Source organism: Sinocyclocheilus rhinocerous, unplaced genomic scaffold, assembly GCF_001515625.1.
Source record: "Sinocyclocheilus rhinocerous isolate Xijiao unplaced genomic scaffold, SAMN03320098_v1.1 scaffold63, whole genome shotgun sequence".
NCBI classification, from domain to species: Eukaryota; Metazoa; Chordata; class Actinopteri; order Cypriniformes; family Cyprinidae; genus Sinocyclocheilus; species Sinocyclocheilus rhinocerous.
The window spans coordinates 181813-194847 of record NW_015659563.1 but is presented as its reverse complement, the minus strand read 5'-3'; the positions used below and the strand labels follow the sequence as shown (position 1 = coordinate 194847).

The window sequence follows — 13035 nt, the reverse complement described above, 5'->3', positions numbered from 1 at the left end:
ATATATATAAGCGCGATACCATAGAGCCCCCCAATTTAACCCCTGGTAATAACAGTATAAATATTGGTAGGCCTATATTTTAAAATACGTTTATTTCTTTGATGTTGAGTTCTGGCAGACTCGCGTGCGCGTGCAGATGCAGGGCGGGTTTAAACTCCTCAAAACAAGCAAAGACTCAGTCTGGACTCAGACAGCATCTACACAAGTTGAACATAACCAAACTGGAATAACATTAAGCTCAAGTTTTCTGTTATTCACTTAAGATTCTGAGGACTTCTATTAAGGATGAAGGTTTTTTTCATGATCATTTTTACAAGCCAACTCTTCACATCTCAGGGGCAAGTAAGTAACTTTAAAACAATATAAAAAATAAACATAAAGAGAAACTTTATTTCAAATTTTGGGCCTTTTACAAATTATTTGTATTTGCTGTCTTGAATTTTTATTTTGTTTTGTATTATTTATTTATTTATTTTTGTTAATGGGCCTATATCATTATACTGTAATGTATTTTACACAGTCTTTAATGTATGTGAATTAATATTTTTTATTATATTATATTATATTATATACTGGTCCTCCAGGGTCTATGTAAAATATTTTTAGTAATAATAAAATAAATATATTTAAAAAATGTATGATTAAGTATATAATAATATTATTAAATATATACATATTTTATTATTAAATATTAATATTATTATTAAACTAAATAATTTAATATTTTATTGTGGTTCTTCAAGGTCTGTTGCTGAATATTTAACATTTTAAATCTAAAATCTGAATCTAAATAATGAATTTACTTTTTTCATAAAATTATGCTTTTATGCAGACTTTTATATGCAAATTTGAATGTGGTAAAATCAACATCGTGTTAATATATTAATGAGTTTATAATTTAAAAAATGCTCTGATAAGCTCTCTTCATAAACATGCTTCACATTTGGAAACCATCTTTCAGCTCAGTCTGCAAATATGAAATAGTTTTTCACGCTGTGAAACCACTGTGGTGTTTGCCTTTGGTTTTAACACCAGGCTCTTATTTGGCTCTGTCTCCAAAACACAGAGTAGATCTAGTCCAAGTCTAGACCAGATTTGCAGTGGACAGACCTAATGACCGTGCAATTTAGCTCTGAAATAGCCTTCAACTTTGTTTGGAAAACTGGACAATGGAATGGACTCTGGATTCTTCTGAAAAAATGAACCTACATGAAAACACTGATTTGTTTTCATTTAAATTAAAACTCATGAATTTAATTTTACTTATTACATTTTACTTATTATTTATCTTATAATATTTTGTCTTACAGTATAAAATGTCTGATAAAAATTTCTATGGGTAATAATGTTAACTACCTAAAAGAGTGCTTTAGCCAGCACTCATGAGTGGTCTAATATATATATATATATTGCACAGGACTGTCAGAGTGGACAGGAAGTGCTGAATGCTCTTCGGCAGGTCCAAAAGCTGCTCTCTGCCCATGAGACGTCCTTCCTGCAGAGTCTGCGGAGCCTCCGCAAGAAACTCAGCCTCTTACAGAACAGCACAGTAAAACACAACAAGTCCAACGCAAACAAGAAAAGCACAGGTCAGCACCCACGGCCAAACTGGTTTATACAGACAAGAGTAAGACAATGTCAAAAACAGGAGTAAATAACACAAATTCACACAAATTTGAATGGAATTGTTCACTAAAAAAATCTAATTTTTCTTAAAATATACTCACTTCCTCACGCTATCCAAGATGTAGATGAGTTTGTTTCTTCATCAGATTTGTAGAAATGTAGCATCACATCACTTGCTCAGCAATGGATGCTCTGCAGTGAATGGGTGCCGTCAGAATGAGAGTCCAAACAGCTGATAAATACATCACAATAATCCACAAGTAATCCACACCACTCCAGTCCATCTGGAGAAGCCAAAAGCTGCATGTTTCCAACAAATCCATCATTGTGTTTTTTGAACTTTAAACCATTGCTTTTGGCCAAAATATGAGTCGATAATCCATAATAACACTTCCTCCAGTGAAAAAGTCCATCTCCTGTTGTGCTCTCACATTAAAATCCACCCACTTATTTGTTTAGAGCTGTTTTGGCTTGTAAACAGTGCTTGATTTGTGCAGATTTCTCCCCTGATTCAGATGAGACGACTTTTTCACTGGAGAAAACAGTATTATGGATTATGGACTCGCATTTTAGCTGTAAGCAATGGTTTTAAATTAAAAACGTCCATAATGATTAATTTTTTTATAGCAAACACAAGCCATTAATTGATGGACTGGAGTGGTGTGGATTATTGTGATGTTTTTATCAGCTGTTTGGACTCTCATTCTGACGGCACCCATTCACTGCTGAGGATCCACTGGTGAGCAAGTGATGGAATGCTACATTTCTCCAAATCTGATGAAGAAACAAACTCATCTGCATCTTCGATGGCCTGAGGGTGAGTAGATTTTCCGCAAATTTTAATTTTGTAAACTATGTTATGATAATGATATAAAGTAATCTTAACCATTAAATATGTCAGTGTTGTAGTACAGGATGCACTATGCAATGTGTAGGAACTGCTTGTGTAGCCTCTTTATTTCTTTTTCCCAGGATCAGACTGTGCTCCACCTGAACCGCTGGCTAATGGGCGGGTCCTAGGGAATGTGTTTAAGTTGGGCCATCAGGTTCACTTCCTGTGTAGCCCTGGCTTTCAGCTGATGGGGCCAGAAACCAGAGCCTGTCTGGACTCCCAGAACTGGAGTGGAGCTCAACCGTCCTGCAAGTGTATGAGTCTGATACTGTTTTTAACATTACTCTTTTAAACCATTATCATCTGTGTCAGGAGAAATATGACTTGCACTAGACTCTGAAATCGTTGTTTAAGCATGTAAGTTTGACAAATGTCTAGACTTTAGGGAGAGTAGCATGGCACAAAACATGATCATTCTCATTTATGTTTCGAACAAGCCATTCTTTATACATTAACATATTTAACTTCATTTCTGTGTAAATAACTCGCAAAACCTCAAGTAAATTTTCACATTCTATTCTATGTAACAATTTATGCCTCGTTCAACAAATTTGTGTGTAAATAGTTCATAAAATAATTTCTAATAAATAAACTGCTGCATTCAATTAAATTTTTAATGATTTACTCCTCAAGAAATATAAGCTAAACAATGTTAATGTTAAACAATATTTTACCAACCTCTTGCATAGTATTGCATTTAATTAAGTGTAACAAGCTGCATTCATATTAGCCAGAACAAATTACGCCTCACTCATAAAACTAGCCAAACAAATCGACAAATTTGTGCAAATCCTTTTTAAAACTTCTTGTGTAAACTTGTTGCATTCAGTTTCACATAACTTATGCTTCATTCATGGCATAAGTTATGTGAAAACAATCACAATGAATTCATTGCAACATGTATGCCTCATTAATAAAACGAAAAACAATCTGTGTAATTCCTTAAAAAAAGCCTGACATTAATTGTCAAATGTTATTCAGTGTAACAATATGTGCTTAATATTTGAAACACGACTCAAACTAATTCTTGTGTAAATCCTTCAAAAAAAAAAAAAATTTTCAAATGTAGTAACAGTTTACACATTATTAATTAAATAAAAGATGAAAGAATTTCTGTGTAATTTATTCATTAAACCTATGCATAAATGTGCATAGTAACATCTATGTAAGAGTTATTCTTAAAACACAAACTGAGCATTTTTGTGTAAATTCTTCATTAATCCTCTGCGTAAGTTGTTGCTTCAACTCAGTGCAACTGTTTATTTCTCTTTTAAGAAACACAAATGTGTAAATTCTTTTAGAAACTTTCTTACATGCTCACATGTTGGTTTCATGAACGAGACCCAGTATTGTGTACTGTTGTGATGCTTTGTGTCTATATCTGTTTTTCTCAAACCATGCATAGTAAATTTGTGGAAAGACGTGTTTTAAACGTTTCACCCAAATATACAACAGTATGACACTGAATGAACTGTACTTTCCTCAGGATCTCGCTGCCAGTTGTGTCATATCACATATGGGGACTACTCTGACTAAAGTCTAAAAGGTCAAAGGTCATTGTATAAGCATGTACTGTTTTCTGTCTTAGTTGTGGACATCACTGTAAACAATGATGCATCCGCCTCTATATCAGCATCGTCCTCCTCATCCTCTCATCGTCCTACCTCCATCTCCACCCATGTGAGAGCGTCTCGCTGCATTGAGTTTCTGGACTCCACCCACTGCACCTGTGAGCAGGGCTACAGCATCTCCAGCCACAACAGCACACGCTGCACAGGTGACACTCGCACACGCACACACGCACACGCACAGACACAGACACAGACACACACACACACACACACACACACACACACACACACGCAGCCACACAGGTTTGTTTTTGTGAATTGTGGGGACATTCCATAGGCGTAATGGTTTTTATACTGTACAAACTGTATGTGCTATTGCCCTACACCAACCCTACGCCTAAACCTACCCCTCACAGAAAACTATGTATGATTTATAAGCGTTTTGAAAAATGGGGACATGGGGTAATGTCCTCATAAGTCACCTTCTCCTTGTAATACCTATGTCATACCCATGCCTTTATACAAATTTGTGTCCTCATATGTCACAAAAACGTACACACACACACACACACAGTATTTGTATACTGCAGTACAAGTGTTAAATATCTGTGTAATTATGTGTATTTTTTCATCATTTAGTTATTTCATGACCATTTCCAATTTCAAATTCAAAAAAATATTTTTCAAAAATTGCCATTTTCCACCCTCTGTTTGATCATTAGAATTAAACCACACACACACACACACATACATTATTATGATTGTGTAACCTCACTGCATCTCGAATGAATAACAGTGCTTTCTAACAGGCTGTATTACATTGTGACAATCACAAAAATAAATAAACACATAAATAAATAAATAAATAAATAAAAACCTTTGCTGAAATGCGCTGCTCAAACCATTAAGACTAAAATAATAAGGGATATTGTTAAAAATAAACTCGTTTCACAGTAACACAGAACCACAAAATTACATTTTCATGATATGGATATTTATTATTTATTTATTTTTGTCCAGAAAACGTCTCAGGTTACGTATGTAACCATGGCTCCCTGAGAAGGGAACGAGACACTGCGTCCTCTAGGGGTCGCTATGGGGAACGCCTTCAACGTGACCGGTGTCTGAAGCATACATCTAAACACGACAATGATATTGGCCGGCGACAGCCTATGACGTCACTACTGGCGCGACCACAGTATAAAAAGGTGCCGGTAGAACACGTCATCCTCTTCTTCGTCTGAAGCTTACGTCCGAAGCATGGCGAGGAGACTAGAGGATGCAGGGAACCATGGTTACATATATAACCTGAGACGTTCCCTTCCGAAGGAAATTCGAACTGCGTCCTCTAGGGGTAGCTATGGGGAACGGTATACCCACGCTGCCATGCTGAGGGAAGTGAATGCCAATACCAAGGCGAGCACTAAGTACCAACTCAACAAGTCAAAGGAACTGCCCCTAGGATGTTTGACGGCTGTCAGTGACATTACCCCCTACGGCCAAAGGCTTGAGCTGTGCACCAAACTTACCTGTAAGGGCTGGCTTGTATAAAGCCCGAGCCCAGGGCAAAGCTCAAGCCTGGAATCAAAAATAACCAAGGATTCCTTTAAGGGGATAAGGCCGAGTATCAGGGCTGCTTACAAACCCATATCCTGGCCTGTCAAACAGAGACTACCTCCTGCTCTAAGAACGAGCTACCGAGGAACCCAGGGAAACTTAGTAGTAACACCCTGTCTAGAAAGTGAATATGCGGAGAGTGGGGCCCAAGGTAACCAGGGCCAGAGCCAACTCAAAGAAAGGGGACGAGGAAACAACGCGTCACCGTTACCATAAAGGCTTTTAAGAAGGTGCACAAAGGCTGGCGTTCGCACCTGCCATGAATATGGACTTAGAAAGTGCACAGAGAACTAGCGTGAGCACTTACCATAGATATGGATTTAGAAATACCGTAATGAACCAACAGGGAGACATAGGTTGAGTGGAGCCCAAGCTGAAAACCGGGGCCTAACCAACTCATAGAAAGGGAACAAGGCTACAGCGGGTAACCCTTACCATACAGGATTTTAGAAAGTGCGCAAATTTCCTAGTGTGCACACTTACCACAATGTGGATTTTAGAAAGTGCACAGAAGCTGAGCGTGTGCACTTACCATAGCATGGATTTAGAAACACCGTTACTAAAGGGTAACCAAGAACCTGTCCACCTCAAACTGGGAGCAGCGTGCTCATAGGTGACCCTCTAAGTGAGGGGAGCACTGCTAAGCTCGACCAACAAAAAGAGTAGCCTAACAGGGAGGCCGAAGGAGGCCTAACAACCTGAGGCTGCTGCTCAATGGCTCCAAAAACGTAGGACCTGCTTTTCCATGAGGGGAGGCCTCAAACACTCAATTGGGAGAGGCATGCTCAAAGGTAACCCTCTAAGGTGAGGGGAGCACAGCTAGGCTCGACCAAATAGGGGCAACTAATCAGGGAGGCAGAAAGCGTCCAAACTACCTGATGTCACTGTCACAGAGCTCAAAGAGCGGAGTGCTCGACCCTTAGCTAAGCACTACTAAGCTCAACCATACCAGTATCATCAGAGATACATCATAAGAGTGAGGCCCAAGCAAGGATCCGGGGCCTGAGACAACTCAGAAAAAGGGGACGAGGCAGCATGGAGCTGACATCCTCTAAACCACCCTTACCACAAAGGATTTTAGAAAGGTGCACAAAGGCCCAGCGTGCGCATCTACCATGATTATGGAAATTAAGGAAGTGCACAGAGAACTAGCGTGTGAACTTGACATGACAAAGACTAGGCTCTAAGCAGAAGAACAACCAACTCCGGGATCGGAAGAGACACATAGAAGCTCAACTGGGAGCGATATTCTTAAAAACGACCCTCGAAAGACGGGAGCACTGCCAGGCTCAACCATCACTAGAGGGGCAGAAGGCCCAGCTCTCCAAGACTCTCTACTCTCTGCAGAGAGGAGAAACAAACGTTCCATTCCGGTTGGAATGACCCTCCCGCAGTGAGGGGAGCACCATGCTCCGAACGCACCAACAGGGAGAGCTGCAGGCTCCTTGCCATAGAGCATTGATAGACCAAGGAGGCCACAAAAAAGGCCTAGCTACTTGATGTGATCACCTGTTGGAATTACGAGAGCAGCGCTCCCGGCCCTCAGGCTAAGGCAAGTCCTCAGACTCAACCCAAGCTCAGGTCTAAGCCCCTCAGGGCAAGACCGAGCAGCCCAGGGAGCATAACTATATCTCAATAGAGAGCATGGGTTCCGTTTAACCAGACCCGAAGAGAACCTGAGAAACAACGGGACCCATTAACCCATTTATGCATGAAGAGCTACTGCTCCTCAGAGCCGAAGCACACAGGAAAGGTTTCCGCAGAAACACATCTCACTCATACCTCAGGGAACGCAGCGTACTCAAGCCCACTCTGCAAAGGGGTGATTCACCGGTTCGACCATAAGGGCAGTGTGACAGGGAGGTCCCGCAGGCCCGACCGTCTATCCAACTGCAGAGTGGAAAAAAGCGTATTAGGCCCCTCAACGCCTCAGCGAGAGGAGCCTTTACATGCATGATGGTTTAGAGGATGTCTCAAATCTCAGGAGACCCCTTGGGGCAACACATGAGTAGCGCGTCCTGGCCGGGGCAGCTTCTTGAAGCAAACACCCAGCTAGGACATCAGGGAGCACATCACGAAGCATTATACTCCGAAAAATGCTTACCTGAATGGAGGTCCCGCGGGTCCTGATGAAACTAGTTAGTGAATTCACATAAACTAGCAATAGATAGATGAAATGGATCGTACTCACCAACCACGGCTCTGCGCATGACTCAAGCTCACGGGGCATCATTTGAAGGCAAAGCCCGAGTAGCCCTTCTGTTTAGTGGCACGGAGAGCAAGATCTGTGGTGTGACGAAACTCAACCACCTCATCATATCAATACACTCCGATGAGAACAAAAGGAAATTACTGATAGGGAGAAATTTTCCCGTCAGGTCCTTTCCTTGTTCTTCCCATCAACCGCGAATCACGGCAATGGGCAGCCAATTCTTACTGCGACCGTAATGCGCAGCACGCATTCAGCTCCCGCGGGAGCTAAACACGCTCCGCCCAAGTGCTAGATTACCTCGGAAATCAAGCGAGAACGAAAACCGCTGCCGCGAATGCGTCGCTATTCCCACGAGAGGCGAAAGCACTCATGCAAACGCTATCTACAAACTCGGGTAAATGGTGAAGTAATCACCTCCCCCTCTGTAGTCTTGTGAATGCATCACGATGAGCACAAGCCGTCTCCTCGTGAGACGAGCGCGTTCAATTCATGCTTATCCCTCACAAAAAACAAGCAATGAATGCAGAGCGCATCCAACTACCTCGAGAGCTGAACTCGCTTTCTCTTCACCACACAGACGCGAGCCGTGTGAAACTGCGGGTATCAGAGCAAAGCCTCTGGCAAGAGAACATGCACTCCTAGTCATGCTTAACATAAACAAACGGTCATAGTAAAGACGAAGAAGAGGATGCCGTGTTCTACCGGCACCCTTTTATACTGTGGTCGCGCCGGTAGTGATGTCATAGGCTGTGGCGAAGGCGTTCCCCATAGCGACCCCTAGAGGACGCATTTCGAAGTTCCCTCGGAAGGGAACTGTATTTAAGTTTTTAGCCTAACTTAGAAAGTGTTAAAAAACAATTGTCACTAGTTTTAATGCTGTTATGTCAACTTAAAAATGCAAAAATGTTAAAGGTAACTTAAATACTGCTTATTAATTAAAAAAATGTTGCTATAATATTTATTCTATTATTTGTTAATATAGTATAATATTAACAGTGTAGTAAATAATAATAGTGTAGTAAATATTATTAATATATATATTTTGTATTTTATATTTTTTATTATAGCCATAATTACATGTGGACAGTCTATATATATATATATATATATATATATATATAGTAACGGAAGAGGTCTGACACAACAGGTTAGTATTTATAAAACAGGTTTATTTGGTCACAGAGAGTACTGGGGTAGGGTCCAGAGGATGTGATGGTGAGTGAATAGTTCGAAGGATATGATGAGTGGGGTAATCCGAGTCTTTGGCTTTACAGGAGCTGGAATGTAGGCAGGAGGAGCACACCCCTCAGCGATCCTCGAACAAGGAGGAACAGGAGACACTAGGAGGACCACAGGAGGTAAGTAATGCAGGAAGTATTCAAATGGAAGTAGTAGCAAAGTCATTGAGTCCTCTACGTGTATACGAGACCGGACAGTGAGGGTGTCTGAGGTGTGTGCTTTTATGCAGGCTGGTTAATGAGGTGCTTGATTAGTGACAGGTGCTGGTGCTCAGAACTCAGGTGAGAGGGATCGTTGTGATTGGGTGGTGGCGGAGCCTGGCCGATCTGTTACAATTATCTGTTTGATTACATCATTAACTGATTTTTACCATACATTTCTGCCATATCTATATCAACTTGACATAGTCACCACTGATAGGCTACTACTAAATATATTGTAGAAACTTAAATTTTCTGAAAAGCTGCTTTGCAATGATTTGCATTGTGTAATGCGCTATGCAAATAAACTTGAATTGAATTTATCTGGTATTAGTATCAGAAATTGATTTGCATATACAGTAAATATTACAATACGAACCCCTGTTACTTTGCTCTATACTGTATTGAAATTCAAAGCTTACCATGCATCATCTTGGAAATAAAGCTTCATGTCTTTAAGTCAGTACCGTACGTTGTCAGTTATTTCTCTGAATGATGTTATGATGCGTGTATTTTTTTAAATGTCCTGATTGAGCAACATCTATTTCAGACGTGCAAATTCTTTTTTTGAACAAGGTCTGTTTATTTAAAATGTTATAATATGCAAGAACAAACAAAAGATCAAAACAATACAATACAAAATATATATTCAAAACCCCACCTCCACCCACCCCACTACCCATCAGACAAAAAGTCAGACATGCACATTCTATGGTGTTTTACTATCATTACAGTTTCCATAGGAGTAAAAGTTGTGTATATATGTTGAATTAATTATTAATTTAAACAACATTTAAATAATGAACTGCTTCAAAATGCATGCTATTAACAAAATTCAACAAATTCATTGTTGACACATTTGTAACACTGCTGTACGTATAAAAAACTATATAACAACATAATTACATAAACAGTAAATAACTGTAGAAGGCACATACAAAGCATACATCTTTATTCAGATTTCGTGAGCACTTGTCATTTGTAATACATATGTTGAGGATCTCGTTCATCTGATGTTTATCATGTTCATCTGATGTTTGCTACTACTATGAATATGATACTTAACTCTTTAATATGCAGGGGAAATTCCCAACATTAAACAAATAACCAAATTTACATGCAGGACGTTTGCATTGTACATTGATAATTCAGATATAAAAACCTGACTCGTTAGGTGATTTTTTTATATTAAAATCGTACGATTTCCTCTTAATTAACTAGAATGCATGGGAATACTAGGGAATACCAATATAGCGGCGCAGTGGCTTCACTTTTATAACGTCATGAGCAATCCAGTTCTCTGTTATAGATCAGTGGTGTAAACTTATAATAATGGATTACTACAGTCACGTGGACTTAACAGACACACGCACATCGCAGTAATAAAGTCCTCAAGACACATCAGATTTTCTCTAATATACCACTTTACCTCAAACATCTTGTTTTCATAATCCTTGGAACCAAACTCAAAATCAGAAATGAAATTAGATTAATCGTACAGCCCTAAAGTACAAGAGAGATCTCACTTCTGGATTGCGAACAACGAAAACACATCACTGACAAATGTCTTAATTTGATCACATATAGAAACAGTTCACAAGATACAATTAGCATGATAACTTATGTGTAGCAATAATAAATTGTACGTTTTTTTTCTTTAATTTCTTCAGTACTGAAAGCAGAACCGATAACATCAGAGCTTATCAATACTACGGTCTTTCATAATTTAGCCGGTTTAATAGCAGGTACAAAGAGAAGCAAAGAAGGATCTATTACAAAGCTACATGACAATATACAGTGGGTACGGAAAGTATTCAGACCCCCTTAAATTTTTCACTCTTTGTTATATTGCAGCCATTTGCTAAAATCATTTGTTAATTTTTTTCCTCATTAATGTACACACAGCACCCCATATTGACAGAAAAACACAGAATTGTTGACATTTTTGCAGATTTATTAAAAAGAAAAACTGAAATATCACATGGTCCTAAGTATTCAGACCTTTTGCTGTGACACTCATATATTTAACTCAGGTGCTGTCCATTTCTTCTGATCATCCTTCAGATGGTTCTACACCTTCATTTGAGTCCAGCTGTGCTTGATTATACTGATTGGACTTGATTAGGAAAGCCACACACCTGCCTATATAAGACCTTACAGCTCACAGCGCATGTCAGAGCAAATGAGAATCATGAGGTCAAAGGAACCGCCTGAAGAGCTCAGAGACAGAATTGTGGCAAGGCACAAATCTGGCCAAGGTTACAAAAAAATTTCTGCTGCACTTAAGGTTCCTAAGAGCACAGTAGCCTCCATAATCCTTAAATGGAAGACATTTGGGACGACCAGAACCCTTCCTAGAGCTGGCCGTCCGGCCAAACTGAGCTATCGGGAGAGAAGAGCCTTGGTGAGAGAGGTAAAGAAGAACCCAAAGATCACTGTGACTGAGCTCCAGAGATGCAGTCGGGAGATGGGAGAAAGTTGTAGAAAGTCAACCATCACTGCAGCCCTCCACCAGTCGGGGCTTTATGGCAGAGTGGCCCGACAGAAGCCTCTCCTCAGTGCAAGACACATGAAAACCCGCATGGAGTTTGCTAAAAAACACCTGAAGGACTCCAAGATGGTGAGAAATAAGATTCTCTGGTCTGATGAGACCAAGATAGAACTTTTTGGCCTTAATTCTAAGCAGTATGTGTGGAGAAAACCAGGCACTGCTCATCACCTGTCCAATACAGTCCCAACAGTGAAGCATGGTGGTGGCAGCATCATGCTGTGGGGGTGTTTTTCAGCTGCAGGGACAGGACGACTGGTTGCAATCGAGGGAAAGATGAATGCGGCCAAGTACAGGGATATCCTGGACGAAAACCTTCTCCAGAGTGCTCAGGACCTCAGACTGGGCCGAAGGTTTACCTTCCAACAAGACAATGACCCTAAGCACACAGCTAAAATAACGAAGGAGTCCCAGGAACTGGTTCCAGGAATCCTGGTGGCCATGGCAGAAGGTTCGCAGGAATCGCCCCACCTCCTGAATCTTCCTCTCCATTTGACCATTCGTTTGTGGGTGGTATCTACACACACACACACAAATGTTTGCAACATTGATATTGTAATACTATTTCACAATATTAATGTTTTTACTGTATTTTTGATCAAATAAATGCAGAATGGTAGTGTATATATTAAACATCAGTGATGCTGTTAATTTAATTATAAATTTCATTTTAATATATGTAATAAGCATGGAAATTATAAGATCGAAATTTCAGATTTCTATGCTATTATTTTAGCTTTTATAATACCTGTCTGAATTACGAATATCAGCTTATTCCAGTGATTCATCAGTGGTGTTACCGGATCTCATTACCTTTAATTAGGTGTAACACCAACAGGGGCGCCGCTAGCAATTTTGGGCCCTATGAAAGAATATGAGGTTGGGCCCCCTACAGCACCAAACATACACTGTATTGCCCAAAGTATTGGGAAAACTCAATAAAACTCCAAAAAACTCATTGCCAAACACCAATGACTTGTTCATATGCGTACAATCATTTTAGACACTTCCAAAACTGTGGCAAAAAAGATGGAAATACAATTTTTAAATACATGAATTATGTTTCCATCTTTGATGCCACAGTTTTGGAAGTGCCTTTTTCTGTTCTAAAGAAGGGGGTGTCCCAATAC

The 13035-nt window shown here is 39.8% G+C and overlaps 1 protein-coding gene across 1 annotated transcript in view; it reads left to right on the top strand.

Moving 5' to 3' along the window:
- The window catches only part of LOC107723943 (fibulin-7-like), a 19387-nt gene that overhangs the window by 1238 nt on the left and 5114 nt on the right, over positions 1–13035 (top strand). The window contains exons 2-5 of the mRNA XM_016532674.1: positions 272–342; positions 1418–1589; positions 2599–2770; positions 4072–4295. Coding sequence (XP_016388160.1) covers positions 272–342; positions 1418–1589; positions 2599–2770; positions 4072–4295 — 639 coding nt within the window. The remainder of the gene's footprint in view (positions 1–271; positions 343–1417; positions 1590–2598; positions 2771–4071; positions 4296–13035) is intronic.